The sequence below is a fragment of the Antrostomus carolinensis genome, unplaced genomic scaffold, assembly GCF_000700745.2.
Source record: "Antrostomus carolinensis isolate BGI_N321 unplaced genomic scaffold, ASM70074v2 scaffold8174, whole genome shotgun sequence".
In the NCBI taxonomy this organism is placed as follows: domain Eukaryota; kingdom Metazoa; phylum Chordata; class Aves; order Caprimulgiformes; family Caprimulgidae; genus Antrostomus; species Antrostomus carolinensis.
In genome coordinates this window covers 5,358-28,737 of record NW_010308791.1, presented here as the reverse complement: position 1 = coordinate 28,737, position 23,380 = coordinate 5,358, and the positions used below count along the sequence as shown (strand labels likewise).

The following is a 23,380-nucleotide window of genomic DNA, read 5'->3' as shown; positions in this document are numbered from 1 at the left end:
TAGTGGAAGGTGTCCCTGCTCATGGCAGGGGGGGTTGGAACTGGATGATCTTTAAGGTCCCTTCCAACCCAAACCATTCTATGATTCTATGATCCTGAAGGAGGGATGCCACATGATTTCACTCAACATTTTGGACAACAACCAGGCCTACTTTATTTTCTAGGACCTGCTATGCAAGCCACTGAGACCATGCAGGTTATCAGCTATACATAACTGAATGTCTAAGGACATGTACAGGTTGAGTATGAAGAGAAATAGGCACTTTGAGTTAAAGACACCTCAGCTCAGACTTGTTTGGTACAAATCTTCCTGCAAACCAAGTGGTTATGTGGCAAACCATAACTGAAGTTTCATGAGACATAGACTTCAACAGAAAATCCACCTCCAGAAGCTCCTGTTTGCCCCCATCCTCAGACTAGGAGCTGATTTTGCAAAAAAAACCCACATACTTGATTGCATTTTTTTTGGATCTGTTTCCTTCTCTGACTCACTGGCATAAGAGTATATCAGCACAATACAGTGACAAGCAGCTGATGGGGGTCTGGTTATGTCCACATGAAGTCATTGCCACACAAACCAGAGCCATTTTTTTTTGTTTTCTGTTTTTTCCCTCTCCTTTTTCTTTTCTTTTCTTTTCTTCTCTTCTCTTCTCTTCTCTTCTCTTCTCTTCTCTTCTCTTCTCTTTTCTTTTCTTCTTCTCTCTTCTCTTCTCTTCTCTTCTCTTCTCTTCTCTTCTCTTCTCTTCTCTTCTCTTCTCTTCTCTTCTCTTCTCTTCTCTTCTCTTCTCTTCTCTTCTCTTCTCTTCTCTTCTCTTCTCTTCTCTTCTCTTCTCTTCTCTTCTCTTCTCTTCTCTTCTCTTCTCTTCTCTTCTCTTCTCTTCTCTTCTCTTCTCTTCTCTTCTCTTCTCTTCTCTTCTCTTCTCTTCTCTTCTCTTCTCTTCTCTTCTCTTCTCTTCTCTTCTCTTCTCTTCTCTTCTCTTCTCTTCTCTTCTCTTCTCTTCTCTTCTCTTCTCTTCTCTTCTCTTCTCTTCTCTTCTCTTCTCTTCTCTTCTCTTCTCTTCTCTTCTCTTCTCTTCTCTTCTCTTCTCTTCTCTTCTCTTCTCTTCTCTTCTCTTCTCTTCTCTTCTCTTCTCTTCTCTTCTCTTCTCTTCTCTTCTCTTCTCTTCTCTTCTCTTCTCTTCTCTTCTCTTCTCTTCTCTTCTCTTCTCTTCTCTTCTCTTCTCTTCTCTTCTCTTCTCTTCTCTTCTCTTCTCTTCTCTTCTCTTCTCTTCTCTTCTCTTCTCTTCTCTTCTCTTCTCTTCTCTTCTCTTCTCTTCTCTTCTCTTCTCTTCTCTTCTCTTCTCTTCTCTTCTCTTCTCTTCTCTTCTCTTCTCTTCTCTTCTCTTCTCTTCTCTTCTCCTTTCTTTTCCTTTCTTTTCCTTTCTTTTCCTTTCTTTTCCTTTCTTTTCCTTTCTTTTCCTTTCTTTTCCTTTCTTTTCCTTTCTTTTCCTTTCTTTTCCTTTCTTTTCCTTTCTTTTCCTTTCTTTTCCTTTCTTTTCCTTTCTTTTCCTTTCTTTTCCTTTCTTTTCCTTTCTTTTCTTAATATATCTTTTCAGCAACTGAGTTCAAAACAGGGTCTCATGAAGACTTAGGTTGTCACAACCCATGGGACAATGAACTGTGATGCTAGAGTTTGGCAGAAGTTAACTTTTTAAGCCAGTTTTATGGCTGAAACCAAAGTCTCATGAAGTGTGCCTTCACGCATGGTAATAATACCAGCAAAAGAAGTCTCCCAGTGGTGCCTACAATACAGGCCAGAGGGTGGATGTTACTTGAAATGAGGGAAGATAAGAACACCCACCGTTGAATATTCAGCTTGACCGTTTACAGAGAACCCTATTTTATGAAGTGTATTTGCAACAAGGCAGCTTTAATTTGCCTTGAAAGACATGATCCAAATCTCTGGAGGGAACTCCCATGTATATTCACAACAGCTACCCAAACTCACTTGCAGAATTTAGAAGTCTCCTACTGAGAAATGTGCCAGCAGATGCTTCCTGACATTTAATACTAAACACCCTATAATGAGGTTATAAACAGCCTTTCACTCCAAAAGATATGAAGGAATAGCAAAAGACCCCAGAGAGGGACAGCTCTGTAGAAACAGGGTTGTTGTTCCTGATTAGGATTCAGCCAGCCCTCCCTGGCATTGTTAGTTCTGGTGTGATTTGTTCTGAGGCATGTCAGACCTTTGTTGCACAAAGACTCCCTGATGCTTGCACCATAATGGAAAATAAAAAGTTAGGTGTGTAAGTAAAGAAAGGGTGTCACGATCTGAGTCTAAAAGCAGCACATGGTCATGTAATCATTACAGCCCACTGCCATCATGAGAGGTCCTGACCAAAGTTTCCATTTTAGTTTTTGCAATAGTGTATTTCCAGTGAATTTCAGGAAGATTCATGTGCTTACTTTCCTTTGGCTGCTGTGAAAACTCTCAGTTTCCCAGCAGTTTCTTAGAATACCAGTGACATAACCTTTAAAGTGACAATTTCTGAGGCTTCTGGAGAAATGGAAAAGTTTCAATTGTGGCTGAATACTCAGAGAGAAACCTTTCAGCTCTCTGAACTATCTTATTAGCAGTTAAATGTAAAGAACATTACGAGAAAAGAACATTAAAAGGCAAGAGAGACATCTTTATAAAATATCAGCTAAAGAACAGTAACAGAATAAAATCTGGTCCCAGTGAAGGTGAAACTCATCCTCAGATAGGCATGAACGGCGTGTTCAGAGCTCCTGTCAAGGCTTGTGCAAGCTTTCTGCTCGGGCTCTGCTCATGTTTTCCATGATTGAGGTTAACATCATTACCATGATCCACAGTTAACATCATTAACGTTACAGGACTTTGACCTTACAACGAAAGTATAAATTAGAATTTGACCCTATGCACCTAACTCTGTGCAAACAAGGAAAAGATCACAAAATATATATTAAACTTACAGTTGTTTAACACACACAAACATGTACAACAGGAAATATTTAAAACATTATTGCAAGTGATCACTGAGCTCTGCCTAGCATCGTCCATCCTGAATTAGTCAATGAGCTCTAAACTGTTACAAAATACTTTTATTGAACAAAACACATTAATTACAATAAGGTTCATTAAGAGCAACATAGTGCATAAAGTAGTTCAAATCCACGACAAAAGCAGACTCAGACACACCTTCTAGCAGAGGAGAAATTTTGGGAAAGGAATACCAGAAACATAATGACTGACATGTTTTTTATAAAGGATTAACATTAAAATACTCATTTGGCATGACAAGCAAAGCAGAGTACATGAGACCCAGTTTCCCCCTGTTGAACAAGATATTAAGGGCCATTTTATGGCTCAGCATAAGTCAGAAATGGAGCTACAGTACTATGTGTTAGCCAAGCACTGGCTTTTGCTTTTGAATTTTCCAAGACAGGTGGATGTCTCCAACCTGCAGCATTATGCATTCGGTGCCAATGGCCCTTAGCAAAACCAATCTGCAGCATCCAGTGGATGAGAATACATCCTATTGCTCAAACACTCACCTAGTACTTACCTCAGCAGCTTTGGATGATTCAGTTTCCACCCTCAGAAGCTGCTCCCCAAAAGGACACTCCCATGGCACAACCCCTTACAGCACAACTCTTACTGGAGTCAATTTGCAAAGGAATTGTTAATTAATTGTTTCATGCCTTAGCAAGGAATCAGTGTCCTGGTTTTTAGCTGGGACAGAGCTGGGTTTCTTCTTAGTAGCTAGAATAGCACTGTGTTTTGGTTTCAGCCTGGGATTTGTTACGAGAAGAACATTGATAACATACCAGTGTTTTCAGTTGCTACTGGAAGTCAAAGGACTTTGAGTTTTGCTAGTCTACGGGTGCAAGGTCTAACCCCTGGGCCAGAATGGGCACTCAGGGCACACCTGCCCTGCTCAAATCCACCTTTTTGCCCCAGGAACAGTGGGACGTTACCCAGAGTTGCATTACTGCAAATCCTACCCAGATTTTGGCTCTTCATTATTTGATGTGTCCCAAGAGGTGCCTAAGGTTGCCGAGACTCTGGAATAGGTTTGGGGAGGGGAAATTAGGTAGGAATTATATTTTTCTAGGATTTTTCACACTTTCCCATGTTCTTCTGAGCATGTGAATGGTTTTCCCTCTACTCCTGGGACAGTGTGAGTTAAGGCAACATCACAGACATAGCCAAAACCTTCTGTTTTCCCCAGCAGTACTATCTAGGCTTTTGAAAAGAGGCATCTGACAAATAAGAACAGGAGAAATAATTTCAACAATGATGCCCTCAAGTATAGTTTAAATTCACATGATAATAAGTTAAACAAGGATGATATCTTGTTAGCATCATTTCCCCTTTTCTCAACATGATTTTTGGAGTGCCTGAGTATGTTCCTTGCACGCTGGGGACATCAAATGTTAAGAGATGCAAATTCAAAACCGCTGTGAAGACGTCTGTGATGTCCCCCAGCTACCAAAGTAAACTTTTGGTTTAGCTTTGCAAAATCATCGAACTTCCTGCTATCTCCCATCTCCTCTCAAGAAAAGATAAAGGCTCAGTATAATAGGTGCCCTACTTACCTAAGGCTTTGATCTCTCAGAACTCTTTGCTCACAAAAGTTGGAAATTATTTCTGAAGGAGCCCCAGTGTACTTTAATTTACAACCCAGCAAGCCACTGTGCTTTCCAAGAGGGCTGGCTTCAGCACTGCATCTGCAAGACTTCAAAGGAGAGAGGAAAGTTGTTTTCTGTTTACCACTCCAGTTTCCCTCTCCACTCCCTCTGGACGCTGTCAGCCCTAGAAGATGTGACGTTTCTTGGGACAGGCTCTACGGTGAACTTCTATGAACCATAACCCAGGAGGAATATGCTCATGAGATGCTTTGGTTTTTCTTGCAGGAGCTGGAATGTGAAATACAACCCATCAGATATATCAGCCATTGCTTCAGACACATATACACGCATATATGCACTTCACTTTAAAACAACTACCTGAACCAGTAGGTAAGTCCATGACTAAGCCAGTGCTCTCCTGCAACCCCATGGACAGGATGCCTTAGACCTTGGGCAGAGCATGAACAGTATTTTGGGGGCTTTGATTCCCTCACACCCACTCAATTCAATTGCCGTGGCCAGTTCACAAAGGTTACACCTAAACTGGTCACATCGGAGCCTTTCCAGGTCTCCAAGCATAAGCCATGGCCACATACCAATTCCTACACTACTGGGTCATGCGCTCATATGTAATCTCTCATGGCAGGGTGTCATGCCCTTCTTGCTACTGGGAGGAAAATGGAGTAGTGTTTCTCCCTGGGATACTCCAAATGGCTGTGTGGCATACTTGGGCCAAGTCATTGATCTGGACAACTGGAGGAAGATGGGGTCTTCCATGCACACCTGGGGGACAGCTGGGACTCTGCCATGCTGACAGAGTTGCTCTTCCAGTTGTGCCTCCAGTTTGAGTAGTTGATTTAATGCTGAACAGTCAACACAGGAACACATTCTGTGATTGCGCAGACCATGCCACCATTGCATACATTCATGAAGAGGAAGAAAAATCAGCTTGCCCGATAGCATGAAAATTAACCAATTTGAGTCATTCTCCAACCTTAATGCTATTTTAGCAATGATTTTGTGTACATAGTATGGCTCTACCATCCTATTTAAAATATTTTTCACAAATGATCATGATTTCTCATTATTTTTGTCATCTCTCATTAGCCTTTGTTCCACATACTCTCAAAATGGACTCATTGCGCTGTATTGGAGCAACATCCTTGCCAGATCTAGTTCTAAAGAAAAAAAACATGGTCATCCTGGCATGGTTGGTTGGCGTGGCACTGGGCCAGCAAACCCACAACACTTACAGGATCTCATCCCTATATTTCTGTACAGCACCTACACAAGGTAGGATCCTAACAGAGGTAGGACCTTACGTGATTAGTGAAGGATGTGAAGCCCCACACACGGAGCAGGACTCAGGAGTGCTGGTGTAGTGGGTATGTGGGAAATCTCCTTGTGCTGCCATGCTGTAGAGAAAAGAAGGTTTGCTTTGACACCATTTGACAAGAAAACTATTTTATCCTCACCAAATACCCTGTGCCAGTATTTTACAGTGTTTATAGTGCTGCAGAATGGTCCATTATGTAGTTGCAAAACACTGGATCCATGCAAACTACAAACATGAGGGAGCTACAGAGCTATAAGGGCCTCCAGATACCTGTGTAGTCTGGCTAATAAATCTAATCAAAAGTAACAGAAATCCTCCAGCATTGTTTCTGCTACAAAGATAAACTATGTTCTTTTTCTTAATTGTGCTAGAAATAAATATTTTATTTTCTTCATTATTTGCAATGTTAGTCACACAGAAAGAAATCCCCAAAGATTCAGAGGGCTTGTTTTTAATAGGGGAAAAAACCTATTTCTGCCTAGGATTCCTATTCTACAGAGCTATATAGTCAGATTAGATGCTCTGAGAAGTTGACTAGGTGTGGAAGAGAAGGTGGTAAGAACCCAAACCGCTAATGGACAAAAATATGTCAGTCCTCAGAGGGCTGACCTGCTATTTACCACAAGCAGGTAACAGGATTATTTGAGAGCCCTTCAACAGGCAAAGCCCTTTCATTGAAAAAGCTTTACTTGGAACAGAGATGCCAAAGGAGCTTGGAAAGTTATTTGAAGCTCTGAAGATGACCTGAGTGGAAACCTTCTGCAGCAAAAGTCAACATGACCTGAAAGAATACTTATGCTTGATCCCAAATCCATTAACCAGTATGACCTTGAGCATTTGAGCAAGATGCACCAATGAGACTTTTAAGAAAAGGGAAGTTTTGTGCTACCCATAATTCATAGAGGAGGGACTAGATCAATCTCTGGTGCTTCATGGGAGAGGTGGGAGAAGGAAATAGACATATTTAGTTTTAGGTTATTTCTAATCAGCTGTTCAGCGGGATGGAGAGGGGTAATACTGCCTGATTCTTCCAGGGGACTTCTGAAGTACCATAACATATGACATGGTAATGATTTGCTATCTGTCATTTCTTTGTTCTGGACCTAACTCCAAGCTGATTGGGTCCATGTGGGCTCATTTCAGCAACTAATGCTTTTCTGGTAAACCTGCAGCTAGACAACCCCAGTCAAACCTCTCATCTTCTCTTGCTCTAAACACCTGACCTCCTGTCATGGTGTCTAGAGGTAAGAAACAGTGGCTGGAAGCCTCAAAGCAAACAAGTGAGCTTTAGGAAGCTAAACACTTCCAAACCATTAACCAACAAAGCAAACCACCACCAGCTGTTTTCCATTTCTCAGTGTTTTATCAGCAAGATGAAGAGTATCTTTCTGGGAGAGGTGACAGACACATCCAAAGCCACTGAGCTCAATGGAGAGTTAACTGGGTGATGCACTATGTCCTGGGCAATGCAGTAGAGGAGGTAAATGATCTACTGGTCCTTCTATGGCTGTAATTTTATGGATGTCACACTTGCTGCAGTCTTCTTTGCTTTGGTGGAGTATAGGAAAAGGCTGTAATAGTCTGTAGTGAATTGGGCAGATGGTGGGATTGTAAACTATGAGAGAACTGGTGGGCTTTTCTGTCACAGAAGTTGATAGCTTTTAATTGCTTAGAGGACTGCTTTTAAAACTCATGTTAGTGACGCTTTCTGCCAAGTCACGCTTTTCTGTCAATCTTTTAAAACCACATTGCATGACTCAGATGAAACCCACGGCGCGGACAAAATTGGCTACAGCATTAGCACTTGGTTTACTGACGCTCATTGTATTGTAAGAACAGTGCTCTGCAGAACAGACGTGAGCTATTATCAAGGGTGAGCTATTACTGGTTTGGGAATGGCTCCAGACAGACACTGGAGACTGAGCATGTCAAGGAGCAAAGCGTGTTTCTTTATCTCCCATTTCATCATCCCACACTGTGTTAAGAAAATGACAAGTGGGATATTCTCAAGCCACATTCCCTTCGTGTCCACCTCCTCTATCTCCCTTTTGTTTCAAACTCCATGCACATTAGCTAACAATATTCAACTTTCAGCAAAATGCCTGATTGCTGCAGTTACTGCAGATATCACAGGTGAATCCTGCAGATTCTCTCAACTTCAGAAACAAAAGATTGAACAAAGACAGAGGAACAACTCACCTTGACTGGGCAAAAAAATTTAAGTTATGTAATACAGGAGAAAGCCACTGAATGACTTGTCAACAATAGGGAAGAAAAAGACTTCCTATGCCAAATGTATCAGCCTCCATTTTGTTTGCTGTTATTCTTAGTGGAGAAAGGCATTTGCTGGCATCACTATGTCTACGAAGTTTAAGGGTTATTATACATTGCTTACAGAAGTGTCTTTTTATTGTAAAAGGCCCTGAAATAGACTCAGGGAGAGGGAGTGATCACTGAGTGCCATCAACTGCTGGGAAGCACAGCTTGTACACAGTGGTTTACGACCATGGAAATCCTGGCTTCTGCAGGCACAGACACATAGAAACAGGGTTTAATGTCTGAGTTTGTAAATCATCCAGTGGAAGATGTTTGGCTTGTCACCCTGGGGTTGTCACTGCCAGGTTTCTCCTTTTTAAAGAGTGCTCCCGAAGAAAAAAAAAGTCACTGCACTACAAATCTGTGAAGCAAAACTTCTTCCTGCAGAGGTTTTGTTTTAATTCCCTTTATAATTTGTCACTTTCAGAGACAGATTTGATAGCATGCAACACTGGCCAGGTGACTGAAGCCCTTGCATCTCCCTCATTCGGGGAGTAATGGCAGGAGTGTAGTTATTCTGGACTCCAGCTGAACAAACCAGATGATCTCCAGTTGGTTTTTCAACTTCCAATATCTAGACTGGACCTCAAGCTCCCCCTGCAGAAAAATGTGCAGGGATTGCTCATGTAGCATTGTTAGATTAAAGGAAGGGTGGTTTGAAGAAATCAGCTGTAATACAATAGCTTCACATCCAGGACTGACCGTATCTCCTTTTTTCTACTTCCAATGGGGAGAAATGGGGCAAGGAAGAAAATGCCCCAAAGACTTCACATATGCAGCTTGTGATGGTTAAGGGTATCTGTGAGAGGGTGGGTTGTTTTGTTGAAAAATGTTTCAAAACTGAACAGGAACCTTCCCTGAAACACAGAAAGTATTTGTGCCTTCAAACTCACCCTCCCACAAACGCACACAAGGGAATAAGCTATTGCTGCTGCCAAGCTTTGAGAGAAAACCTTGGTCGCTATTGTGTGGGTTTATTGCATCCGTGATGGTCATCCTCAGAAACTTCCTTCTTTGATGAAACAGATGACCTGACCTAGACTTGACTCCAGGCGCATAAAAATAATTCCAAATAAGGATCTGCAGCCTGACAAGCTGCTGTGCGTGAGAGAAGGGTAAACTAACCATGTTTAGCAGCAACTTCAAGCAGGCTTTTTGACTTCATCACCTCTCAGAGCTGCCAAAGTGATACGCCTCTCTGCACTTCCAGCTGTGACTAGGAAGGAGCTAAAGCACAGTAAATTATATTTTCTGCTTCTGAAGATGCTGATAGACAAGGTTTATGGTCCTCAGATTGCGAAACTCCAGTGGGTAACAAGAGGGAGTCTTGGTAAAGAGCATCTCAGGGTGGGGGAAAGGAAGGGTGGGGAAAGTAAAAAGTTGCCCAGCAGGCATCGTGAGTGCTTCTTTGTTTGCAAAATTTGCCTAACTCAAATTTACCTCCCCATAAGTTGGTTCACAAGGTTGATATTCTCACATTATCTGAATTATAGCCAATAGATGGAAATCCTTTTGGCTGACAGTTGTCATTACATGAAACTAGCATCTCAGCAATTGGTGAATAGCTGCTATTAATAATGGCACAACCAGATGTGACAACTGACAGGTTTTGTCACCACATAGTCACAAAGATGAAAAAGGAGGTGTAATTCTGGGTTTGGTTCCAATAAGCAGTGAAAATGTTAAAAATACCAACTCATAAAAGCACTATTATACAGTGATTAGTTATTTTCAGTTTAAATGCAAGATAAGTAAAGGGTCTTTTAATTTCTGAAACAACAACAAAGAAACCTCCATGTATTGAAAATCAAGCAAAGATAAATAAGAACTGGTTAAAGTTCATCTGAATTAATCTTGCCAAGGGAACACAGAAAATATAGAGGATCTTTGGGGCACATAGATTGAGAGCACAGGACACTACACACTTTTTCATGGTAGAATTTGAAGCTAGTGCTTTGGTCTCCAAGTGAAATCATTATTGGGCCAGAAGTCTTTGACATAGTTTGTGATGAGTGCTGCTGGCCTGCTATCATCCTGAGTGCTGGAGGGCAAGATCAGTATGTCTGATAAAAGCTTTAGTCCCCAAGTATTCTAAATCTTATCTGATATTCCTTGAACTTTCAGTATATTTACATTATTTATCACACAGTATTACATCCTACTGGAATAACTAATGCTATGCTTCCAGACTTCAGCTTGTCATCTGTAGGCTGCCAGAAACTATCACTGCTCTTTCCCAATGCATAACTGCTCTAATTTTCATTGGATTGTGCAATGCACAAAAAGTAGTAAGAAATCAGCTCGAGCATCTCACAAACTTGCTTTTGCTCAGTGTTAAGCAGGATTGTGGGTATGGAGGTCCCCAGGTCAGACTGACAATGTCACCGGGGTCTGGGAGTAGATACAGTTCACCTGCCTGCCTTTCTGGCTGTATTTGTCTGGGACACCTTTAGGCATCAGGAATTTACTAAAAAGTGGTGGCAGAGCTGTGGATCTGGCTTGCTCTCTCCTTGTAGCTCATCATGGTTTCTTGAGATTTTGAGATTGCTGGAGGATTTCCTTGGTGTGCTGGTCTGCTGGAACCTGTTCCTAGGGGCTCTTGTGAGTCTAAAGCGTACTTCATGGTCATGGGTGACAGCGGGACAGGCTTCAAAGGGACCCTAGAGTCACTTCTGCCATATACTAGTTTTTAGGAAGAAGGTGGTCCAGGACAGGCAGATGAAAAAAATCCCACAAAAGAAGAACTTGACCTCAGAGGGGCCACCCATGGAGAAAGAAATGGCCTGAAACAGAAAATGAGGAAACAGAAAACACTGCACTATGGTCACTAAAAGTTCAGAGAGTTCAAATCCCTCTGATCCCTGGAAAAGGATCACTTCCACGCTACACTTCTGTTAACAGTGACGTGTGGAACTGGAAGTTTGGCAGCAAGGGTCTATTCATCTGTGAAAATGGAGGTTACATGACTGGAGAATAATGTGCAAAATATATCACATATCCAAGTGACTTCAAAATTGTTATGCTGACCTGAACAGTATACAAGGTTTTAGAAGTCTTGAAGGAAAGAATGACAAAAGGAAGGATGGAGAGTGAGACAACAGACAACATGAGTTTGGCAAAGCTAGAATGTGCAGGACCAACTTGACCTTGGCTTTGCTAAATGAATTCCCAGCTCTAATGTGTCGAAGGTGTACATTTCTGTAAGCTGGCTCCATTGCTTCTGAGGTGACTTGGGAGCCATCGCTGTTTGCAGAGCTAAATGCATGATGGTAAGAGGCATTCAGTGTCATTCTGGAACCAACCAAATCTTACCCCGGGTTACAGCTGGGCAAGCCTAATTCTAGGGACAAATCCGGCAGCTCAAATCTAGGTGGGCTCAAAAAAAAGCATCACATACAATGTCAGATGGGACATACAATGTCACTTGGTGAAGCTGGAGGAGGCTGGGATTAGTGAAAGGACTATGTGGTGACATAACAGAAATGGGCTGAGAAATATGAGAAGCCCACAAAGGCAAGTACTGATAATGAGACCTTCTTCTTAAAGCTATGGAAAAGTGATGCTAGAAGGGCTCCACGATAGAGCAGATGGAAAGAAACTGTGCAGAGATGACTGGAAATGGAGAGCACTTCCTATGAGCAGAAACCTAGCTCTTGTCTGGTTTAGAAGAACAGAGTTTAGTGGAGATGGCAATATTATCCAAGCATTCAGAGCTACTGAAGAGACTTCATCACAACAAACAAGGAAGTGGTGTAAGAGCAAATATTTCTAGATTGGCCATAAATCACAGATAGCAACTGAGAAGATAGTTTTAAGTATCAGAAAACTGAGGTCCTAAAAAAATCCTCCACTGCCCACACTCCTGGCTTAAAAGAGGAGTTTGGGGGATTAACCCACTTCTCCAAAGGAGGGCTCAGACCCACAGTGCATGTTCCACCAAGCAGCAGGGGACATTGCTAGCCTCACTAATCACACTGCACATGTTCACACACCTATGTCCAGAGTTTTCTCTAGAAGGGAGGAAATGAGAGCAGAAAAGGAGGAAGATGACGTGTCTGGAGGAAATCCCATGAGCAGCCTGACCTCCTCCACTGCCTCCTCCTTCCCTGCTGCTGCCCAGAAATAGGGGAACTGAACCCCATGCCTGACATGCCAGCTGCCTTCTCAGTCTGTCCTATTCGCTCCCCAAACCCTCTCATTTTCCATCCATCAATTTGCTAATCTCCTCCAGGAAGATGGATAAACTGCCCTCCCCACCTCTGCTCTTGGGTCTCTGCTCTCTCCCATCACACACCCAGAAACACAACATCCTTTCCTGTAAAGCCCTTCTATCTTCATCACGTGCTTGCAAGCACACGTCATCCCTTCGAGCCCGGCTATCTCACTCCCTCAACTCATTTTTCTGAGGATGTCACAGCCCCAAGTTTGCCACAGCTTTAGAAAGGAATTTCCCAAAGATCAAAGAAGTCTGTTAAGTTTAAAAGTCAAGCTTGCTTTATTTACCCCTATTCTTAGAATATTATCTCATCTTTTCAAAGAAAGGCTAGAAGTAAAAGGAATGTTAACAGCTCTCTACCATGCAATGCATCTCAGCAGGGTGGCTTCATTCTCTCTCAGGTTTGCTCTGAGTAACACTGAGTTCCCAAGCTGCAACAACCTCTTGAACTTCCCTTTAGATTCCTACAAAAGGTCTCTCTGTCACCTGGGAGGTCTGGCAGCCTGTCTGCTCCCTCCTCCTCCTCCCAGCAGCCCACCAGTATCTTCTGCTGACAGCCTGGAAACTTTTTTGAACTACTGACTATTGCTCTTATCATTAGGAGGAAACTTCTACCTTCAGAAGATTACCTCCTGGAAGCTGGTCCACATATTTAATGCTGTATGCTGTTCTGGTCCTCATAGCTCAGAAATAATCCATATATATGGAAAAGGTTCAAAGAATGGCAAAAATTATCTAAGGTTTTGGGTAACTGCATAAACAGGAACACTGCAGTGACAAGAAGCAGTGACTAGGGTGGGATATGATAAGAGGTCTACAATATCCCCATTGCCCAGGTAAGGGCAAGCAGGACCAGCACTTTAGCATCTTTCTGAACAGAAGAATGGAGAGCACCAAACTGGATTGGTTGGAATCAGGTTCAAAATAAAAAACGGTAGGTCTTCATACAACACCTTGTAAATCCACAGAACTCCTTTTGAGGGGCTCAAGGTGGAATAAGAGAAGGATAGAATACGACTTACTAAAGAGAAATTGTGGAGTCAGGGACATCACCTGAGTCAAAAATTACCAGCACCATCAGAAAGAGCATTGTTAGTTCACCTTGTTCTTACTCTTCTCTGGACAGAGGCTTGTAACCACTTTTGGGGGCAGGATTTGTGTGAGATGGACTCTTGGTCTGAAACCATTCTACCCTTCCCACAGACCCAGCAGAAAGCTCCCAGGCAAGAACAGTCAGACGATCAGCAGAATTAACCTACCTGCCTCCACCATCCAGCTCAGATCTCACCTCCTTCCTGTCCCACCTGAAATTAGTGTTGCTCCACTTTGCAGACTCCTCCTGGATGGGACAGCAAACAACTTACCACTCCTGCTGCTTGTCACCTTTGCCACGATGTTCTTGGGACAGCCTTTTCCAACTCAGGATAACTGCTTACACCCTAAGTACACCAGGATATATATAAATATATATATATATGTGTGTGTGTGTGTGTGTGTGTGTACATATATATAAAGTGTTCTACTTATTAATTTAATCTATTTATTAATGTATATGTATATATATTTGATACAGACAGTGTATGTCCTCCATCCAGCTGTCATTTTGAGGAGTGTTCAGATAGAGTGGAAGAGTGCCATGTGCACAACACAGTATTGTTGCCATAGGTACAAGAAAAAGTCTGTGTGTTTGTAGCTCAAGTCTGCATGATTTTTCAGGCAGGAAAGAAAATCTGGAAGTGTCACAATGAGTGTAAACCCAAGAAACGAGGTAAAATGGGCAGACTGTTTTCAACAAACATGGTACAAAGCAACACTCCTGGAAACCGATTCTACGATTAAAAAGTTCACAAACCTGGTTTGCAGGAGAAGCACTAGACTGGTGAATAAGGAATATGCTCAGGAGCCTCAGGTTCCTGGCTCTGTTAATAACAGCCAAACCTCTTGCCCTGCCCAGGCCTCTTCCTCATGGTTACAGACTGTGCTTCTCCTTTGAATAGCTCTTTATTAGTTTCTCTCCACTGCAGCACTCGCTGAAGCAATGACAAGTAAGCATACTGATGAGTTAGAAACCTGTGTACCATCTAACCTGGTTCTGAAGTGGGGCTTTAAAGTCGTGCTTTAAACAACACAGCACATGGGATGTGCCATCAAACTCAGTAACTTCCCCTTGATGAAGCCAGGAACAGAAGCACAGCTACAAGCTGGACCATGAGTTAGCCAAGCTACTCGCATTGCTGAGCACGTTTCCTAAGGAAATATTGCACCTCAGATTGCAAAAATTCAGAGACCCACCTTATAATGAAATACGAGTCTCTGAGTTATTTGAGCTTGTCTGCTGGAAATTGGCAGCAAATAAGGAGGGGGAGTAGTTTACCCGATTTCAAGAAGGTTTATTCTCTCATCTCTTGTCAATACCATTTACAGAGTACTTATGCTTATATCAGACTGAAAGCTATGAATCAAGTTTGGTATATAATTACTTTTCTTCACATGTTATCTGTAAAGTATCCTACTGCCTGCCTGAGTCTTTCCATTCAGCACCTTCAGGAGGCTACTTGAGTACAAAGGAAACTTGACTTACAGGCCAGATAAGAGAAGAAAAGGAAGTAAGTTATTCTCTACACTTTTCTGTGATGTCTCAGTGTGTTATCAGAAGCCAAGAACTTCAGGGAAAGATGTCAAAGAGGCACCATGGAGCAGGCGGGAATGGTCTGACTCTTACCTCTTGCTAGGCATCTACAACACCACAGAAATATCTAGGTACTAAACGAGAGTCATTTGCAAAGATGAAGTAGTGATTCCACCCTACGTGATTTAGCAAACCCAATTACAGTTACACTTCAAGAGACAACTCCAAATGCTGCTAAAAGAGTTTATTAAAGACCATACTAACAGTTCTCATAACAATGGCACGCACAATGATCCAAAATCATGACAAATAGCGTGGAATTTTGGAGAGCATTATTATAATACACCATGGACAAGAACAAAGCAGATGTGCCGTCTCAGAACTCTACGAGCGGGCCCATGAAATACAGGAGTCATATTATACAGGTGTACAAGTGTCAGAGAAAATAGAAAAAAAAAAAAAGTAATTCAATATGCAGTCCTTGAATTTATTGACAGTATTACAGTACTTTATGGGCAAGGACTGGCTTGTTACAGTTGCACTTTCCAGAGCACAAGGGCAGCTGGAAATAGCAAAAAAATCCCCAAAACACTAAAAACCTTCCAACAAACATACTTCAGGTGCAATCACTACTCCAGACCTTCCTGCTTATGAATTTTCAGTCAGAAATTCTGACCTCCCTGCAATCATTTTGCTCAGGACAGTGTTTTGTTTTGCAAGAAAACAAAACCAGGATGCTTCTTTAAGACAGTGCAAAAATATTTTCAATGGTATTGTTAAGTCACAGATTAATGACAATCGGCATAGAGCAACCGCAGCATGGCCAACAGTGACTTCAAGATCAGAACTGAATGGACCTGCTGGCCCTTGACCAGCACTCCAGATCGAGTGCTTGCAGAGGGGAGACGTGTTGCTCCCTCCTCAGCGAGCCACCATTTCTGGGTTCATAGTGAGGAATGGTCTTAGCTACTCCAGGGTAACAAAATGCTACAGAAAGCCTGCTAATATTACATTATCCAAACCTATGTCGAAAAACTAACAAAAGAATATTGAAGTGGAAAAAGTAGAGAGCAGCCATGTTATTTGTCATGGCTCTAACGTTGTTCCCTTCTTTACCATGTTGGTCACGGTAGCCAAAGTGTGACTTGCGGAGTTCAGTAGCTTAAAGTATCCCCATGGTGATCCCAGCAGCACGCAGGGATTTATATTCTCCGAGACACACCACTTAATTACAATGGCAGGCCAGCTGCAGTCTGCTCCGGATGTGTTGCCTTTGCAGCTTTTGGCTATGGGATCTTAGGCCCCTCTGCACTTGTCCCACTGGTATTGCCCATGCTCACAGCAGCACATCCATGGTCATACATTCATTTGGTGTGCATCTTCAGAGCAATTTGCAACTTGGTTTTTAAGCAGATGTTAAGGTGTCTGTGTATCACGTTGGGACATTGGTATAATCTGTGCCAGAACATCCCCTGGCAGCTCCACAGTACACAAATTCAATGAGAGATAACTGTGCTTTGCCAAAACCCTAAATAATTCTTCTTCTCCCAATTTCCACACAGTTGTGTGTTTGTACCATAGTGTGATTATGTAGGACCTTTTTAACGTCTGCCAACTTCAGAGGATAAAATCACAGTGCTGCATATCAACAAAAGCCAGCATACCCAGCCCCCAATATAAAATAATTTATATACACAAAGCAGAATTTGCATCTTAAATAAGAAGAGATTGTCTCATTCTCTATGGTGTCTTACCCAGCTACTAAAAAATAAATAATTCACGTCAGATTGATGGATTTGTTTCCTGTACAGCACACGTGCGCTATTGGAGCTGACAAAGACAACATGAAAAAAACCTTTTGTAATTAATAAAAGAGAATTGTTGAACACTTGCACATATTGGCACAAGGCAGAAGAGAAAAGGGAACATTACACAGCTCAGCTCAGGTGCCCTCCTCCGTGGAGCGAGACTCAGATTTCAACTTCACAAATTCTCTGGCAACTTCATCATTGGTTCTTTGAGAGAGAATCCTCAGAACTGTAAGTCCAGTCTCATCCATGTGAATCCTTCGCCCAAGAGGGCACCAGCAAGCACAGCTTCCTTTGTCGGCTATGTCTCTGAGCTGCATCACTGCTATCCCCAGTACTCGGTCCTCCCGAGCAAAGCAGTAGTCCTTCACACAGACTTGGAGCTCGTAGGCATCAGGGCCGTCTTCATTCCCCAGTATGCTGAAAAGCAGACACACAAGTTTACCAATAGTTTCTCAGAATGTATAAATTCCTCTTCAAATAAAGGTGTCAGCAGCTGACTAGAGTGCTTCAATGAGCCACAGAAAGCTCCTTTCTACAGAAAACCCTGGTCAGAGAGGGAGAAGTAAAACCTACAGTGTATGAACGTTTTTGCTGATTTACAGTTCATAAAGACAACCTGGCTACTTAAAAAGAAAAAATGAACAACACTTATCAAGTTGCCTTTGCATATGTGTGTGTTAAACTGCGAAATGAGAGGAGCGGAGAACATTAAAGCCATGCTAATAGATTTTTCAACTCAGATGACTTTAAACATTTCTGCTTCTGTTCAGGGTTGCTTCATTTCAGTAATTAATATTTTAATTAGATGAAGTCTTTGTTAAAGATGCAGAACCTTCCATTAAAGGAAAAGTTAATAAAAATACATCCCTGATGCTTCTGATGTTTCTAAAATTAAAAGAATTTTAAAAAAAGGGGACAAAATATCTTCAGTTAGAGGAAGCCTACCTTTCCTCACATCAAAGAAAAATTATATGGACCATCCCTCTCCCCCAAGATGTTTACAGTCTTTTGCTGGTCATCTCTTCTCCTCTCATTCTTACTGTACAGCTGGGTGAGCACTAGTCTTGTAGCTCCCTTTGTTGAGCCTTCTAAGAAGGAAGATGCCTTTGTAATTGTGAAAGCCAAATAAGAAGAGATCAACACTCGCTGCTGAGAAAGACTGCAATTTTAGCAGTGCAACTTACTACCAGTTTCAAGGGCTGTATCCTTGGAAAGAAGTTCAGAAAGCATGTCCCACAGGTCAAGATGGGATAAGAACACACATTAAGGTTAGAAGAACTAAAAATACATAAATGAACTTTTAGCCTCAACTCTGCTAATAAAAGACACAAAGTTCATTAAAATGATGGAGCACAGTAAAATACTTTGATAGGACAAACAATATGTTTCAAAAGGTAGCCAGAGGACACTGTTGGTATAGAACAGCCCTCAGCATCCCACCCACAACAAAACCTCCTATCTCTTGCTTTTCCTGCCAAGACTCCAAACACTTGGCCAAGATACTGGTTCAAGTATTCTTTTGGGCCTTGAGCAGTCTGTTCATGGACAACTGGAAAATCCTATCTGTCCTCTGCGATCTGTACTAGCCACGTCAGATCCCCAGGCTATTTTTCACACTTACAAGTGAAAGGTTTCATTGTATTTGGGAGCCCAGTTGTTGCTCTTTGACTTGGTTGTGAACTTCCTCTTCTTGTCGCTCTGATGGGGCCCAATCATGGTGATTTCAACGAAGGGACGGAACATGCCGGACGTTTGCCACTTCAGGTCATTGGCTGCCACAACTGGAAAAAAGTGTCACAACCTGTTTACAGTAAATACTCATTTGTTCCCATTGCTCCAGACAGCCTTCTGATCTGCTCTGCTTTCAGTTTCTTGCTTCAGAGTCCAACTCAAAACACACAAGTGTCCCGACACAAATGATCAGGACTTTTTTTGTCATACCAAGATATGCTTTTTTGCTCTAGTTTAAGTTCTGAAAAGGGAATTTAATGTTTGGGACAGCACTTAGCTTTTGCCATATGCATAGTCAATAAAAACTAGTCCAAAAACCCAGGCTTTCACACAGCCCCGTGCAGGCTGCCCTGACAGTTCAGTGCCTAACTCTGCATTAATGTGTGGGATGAGAAAAAAAAAAAACAGAGGCATTTTGGAGGCCAATATTAAGGTCTCTGTTGAAAAGGAAAATGAGACTGCAGGTAAGACAAACAAAGCCCATGAACTGTGGGTGGTTCCAGAATCCAGAATTATTAGCTCTTTAATTCTCATTCTTTCTCAGGTCACCGCAGGGAGCAGACTGAAGCACAGGAAATAGCTCTAAAAATCAGTTTTTGCATTGCGGTGTAGATTTAGCCAGGAGAACAGCGGCCTGAAGAACTGTTTATATAAATCTTTAGAGGAAATTAAAGTAGTTAAATATGCTGTATTCGAGCAAAGGAGACGAAGGAGGAAGAGGAAGCCTGAGATGAATCACTGCTTTGGTTATTTTCAGAGCGGCTCTTAAGGGACCAGCGTGGCCTTCAGGATGGGGGAGAGGAGCCTCTGAACTCTTACTGGCTCTGTGATCTCTCGGTTTACACTGAGCAATTTCGCAACATTGCCCTGTCACGCTGCCCTGTCCTCTGCAGCAGAGGATAAACTATGGCGCCTGGTTAGAGCCATCATCTGATTTTTGTTTACTTCGTGTATCATTGCCAATAAACAATGGGGCTGTACACTGCCATGTCACTGGCCGGACTGGACAAGCTCATTTGGTGTTTCTCTACACGTTCCTGATGTGAAACAGAGAAAATAATTCTGGATTCCCATCACATGAGCTAACACAGAAATATAGTGACAGTCAACTGGAGATTTGCCTCGACCCAGTTGCAGAGCCTGAGCAGTAACACATGCTTTGCCATACCTTTCACTGTGACCTTGTGTTCACCAGTTCCTGGGTGGGTATACAGGTCAATCTGTATGGAAACTTCACCCACTGGATCATCCACACCAGAGGCTGTTGGAAGAAAATTGACACCCCCCCAACCCCGTGCAGACATGGATTATTGTTCACTGGCACTCGTCTTTGGTTTATGGCCTCAGTGAGACAACAGTGTTTTCACGGTACACTTTCCATGGCCAGCTTTTCAGTCAACATTGATAATGTAACATTAATGCCAAATAACACCAGGCTTGCATGCCCAATATGTATAAACACTAACCATAAAGATCACATCCTGGTGAGAATACTAGTAAGAATTTAAAAAGAATTTAAGGGATCTAAAGCTCGACAATGGACCCTCACAGAGAGCAAGGATTTTTCAGAGATTCCTGCCAAGCTATTGTGTGCACATGCAGGCATTCCAGTGGTGGGCATCAGCATTCCTGTCCGCTCAGGGAAGAAGGGAGGACAAAAAACCCAGCAAAACAAAGAAACGCACCAGAGGGGAAGTTTAGGGGAAAAAAAAGACAAAGATGTTAGTGATTTGCACTGAACCATAGTGCAGTCTCACCCTCCAAGAAGCTTTTTCCATGTTGTACATCAGATAAAAGTTGTCATCCCGACTGCCTATCTGCTTCCCTTTAGAGGATATTGAGAACCCCTCCACTGTTGTGCACCAAAAATGATGAGAGAAGCACTCACAATTTGCATACTTATTTCTCTTCATCAATTAGCCAGGGAGAAAACAAGATGTAGCTTCACAGAGGAAAAGATGTTGTAAGAGAGGGAGAAGATCTCATGAGCCTTACAATTCTTGTATTATGATGTTTTTGACTTTTTAACTTTTAAGCATAATGATCATGCAATATGTGGAAATGACATTACTCTGGGTAGGGCAGTCAAGATGTCATGTAAATTACAGAAAAAGACTGCTTTGCAAAATGAAAATTAAGTCTTTGATAAGATAGTGAGGTTGATTTTACTTTCTCTTTGATACCTGTCTGATCTCAGGTTGACAATTAGCAATGCTGTCGTAATTGGGATACCTACAGGGCAACTGGGTGCCTACAAACAGCAGTGTTATTTTGTCAATTTTGAGGCTGAGACACATTACTAAAGGAAAGAATTTGTGTGTTTGAAATCCAATATAAGGAGCTTGAAGGATATCATTAAACAAGCATTTTGATTAGATAGATCTAACATGTCAACTTTCACAAGAACAGTCTGCAGGCAGCAAAAACACTCATTTAAAAACCAAGAGGTTGAGAGCTAATCTGTGCAATTCTCTGAAGAGAATTACATGACACAGAACTGTAGGCAGTGAAAGTCACATCAATACACAAGTAAAAGTATATGCACAAATATAACAGAACCTCAAATTATTGTCTTACGGTAGACTCTCATTCTTGACCTGAGCCCAATAAACAGCCTCTAGGCTGTAACATTTGTACATGATCTTGAATGTACTGTTTTCTCCCCGCTTAGAAGGGCAGCATTCCTTCTTTTCTGTATATATGCACAGGGCTTTAAAATTGCTAGGCTTAATTACTGGCCTGACCCATCTGATGGTGCAGGTCTGTCACTTACACTGTTGGCATTTTCCATGGGAACACAAGATGATCAACACTATATATCAGGCCACCTCTGTAGAAACATCAACTAACAAACACTGGGGTCTTCATTTTACTATCTTTAGTGTAGTTAGTACGTTATAAAGGATAACTGATTCTTCAGAGGAATGACAATAGAATCATCCCATTACCACTGAGGGAGAAAAAAAATTGGATTTCTTTTTTCCTACCTTCATTCTTGTCTTTTCATACAAGAATCTTGTTCTATTAACTGAAATGTTCAGAGACAAAAAACTGCTTTGTATACAGACAGTGAAAAATATTCTGATCACATACAACTGTGTATATACGCTTAATTGCGCATTTAACGACAAGCACATTTCAATCTTGACATGAAAAATCTCATTGGTATTGAGATACTGGAGGGTGAAACTGCAGAAATGAACTCGTGCAATGTGTTACAACTGTATTTCAAAGTTAACAAAAAGACTTTGGACAGCAGAAAATAAATTGAGAGACAAAACAGAAGACAACTTAATTTTTTAGGGCCCTTTTGAGGGCACCCAGACTTTTAGCCACCCCCCTTTCAAGCTCAGCCATAACCTTGAGTGCATATCAGACATTAACATGTATTACAGTAGCCTGTCTCAGCAGACCATATGCATGCAAGTCTAGGACTTGGAACAGCAATACATAACCCATAGTAAAAGGTAGGGGCACAAGTCCATAGCATCTCTCAAAAAACAGTCCATTTTTGAGACAGCTTTCACATCCCGCGAATAAATCTCAAACGTGGGGACAGGCTCTCAGGTAGGTTATAGAATTCTACACCGCACAACCCGTGGCTCCGTTTGTGGGATGCAAGCATTCAGTTAAAGTTCACTTCTACAGCAAGCTACAGGGAATGGGTCTCTGGAAAAGGTTTCTGAGCATGGGCAAGATGACTTCAAAAGCAAGGCACTTGGCTAATGTTGTTATGGTAACAACATTAGTCTTGAACATACCCTTATCAGGAAGAACATCCTCATTAGCGGTAAACCTAATACCTTTCCCATCATGCACTGAGACATGAATTCAAAAGGCAAGAAGCAAGCAGGATAAAGAGAGAAGAGTGTGAATTACAATCCAATTAGCAGTGTCACTTAAACAAATACAAGACAAATATTCTAGCTCTTAATAGACAAAATATCCTCTTAGATCTTCTGTGCCAACACAGGCTTTGGAGAGCAAGGCTGTTTGCAAGAAAGGGATAGTCTATGTTAAAACAAGAACAGAATTTATGCTGGCATAACTAAACTGCAAGCCCTGATCCAACTTTGTAGAGCAAACATTCAACAGCATAGTCCTGTAGAAGCTGCTCAGTAAGAAAATGAGGGCAACAGATACCTCACGAACTGTAAGACGCCACCATTGAGCAGTGAAGTAAGAGAGGCAAATAGTCAGCATCTAAATAGTTCTGCACGCAGCCATTTCCTCCCATAAGTTTGTGGGAAGCTTGACTTATGCAAATGGAAACATCAGTCAGAGAGCTCTGGTAAGCAGATGTCAGCTGTAAATACTAGTGCTGTCCCTTCTGTCCCTCCGACTCATGAGCAGATCTCCAAATAATCTACCAACAGGGGTTACTGAGAAGTGTATGCAAGCAATATCCTTTTCTAGCCCCAATCTCAGGAGCAAGTCATGCCTTTCTCAGAAATATTCCAACAGGATCCAAAACTCTCAAGCCTACTAATGCAGATGGTTCTGATTTGGACCAGCTCAGTGGCCCACCACACCCAGTACCTGCCTCCTAAAGTGGCTCAGATGAGTCACAAAGAACTGTCATCAGTCAACTATAATGTACAACTGATGACCTCGTAATGAGTGCATCTTATGTGCTAAAACTGGAGCTTAATTCTTTTCTTCTTCTTTTAAAAAAATCCCAAACAAACAGAAAACCAAACCCAACAC

General features: G+C 41.9%; 1 protein-coding gene across 1 annotated transcript in view; it reads right to left on the bottom strand.

Moving 5' to 3' along the window:
* Nucleotides 1-16,633: 16,633 nt before the first annotated feature.
* Nucleotides 16,634-23,380, bottom strand: part of LOC104523351 (protein unc-13 homolog B) — a gene marked incomplete at its 5' end in the record, with an annotated part of 8,699 nt that continues 1,952 nt past the window's right edge. The window contains 3 exons of the mRNA XM_029084476.1: nucleotides 16,634-17,359; nucleotides 18,564-18,723; nucleotides 19,842-19,934. Coding sequence (XP_028940309.1) covers nucleotides 17,074-17,359; nucleotides 18,564-18,723; nucleotides 19,842-19,934 — 539 coding nt within the window. The remainder of the gene's footprint in view (nucleotides 17,360-18,563; nucleotides 18,724-19,841; nucleotides 19,935-23,380) is intronic.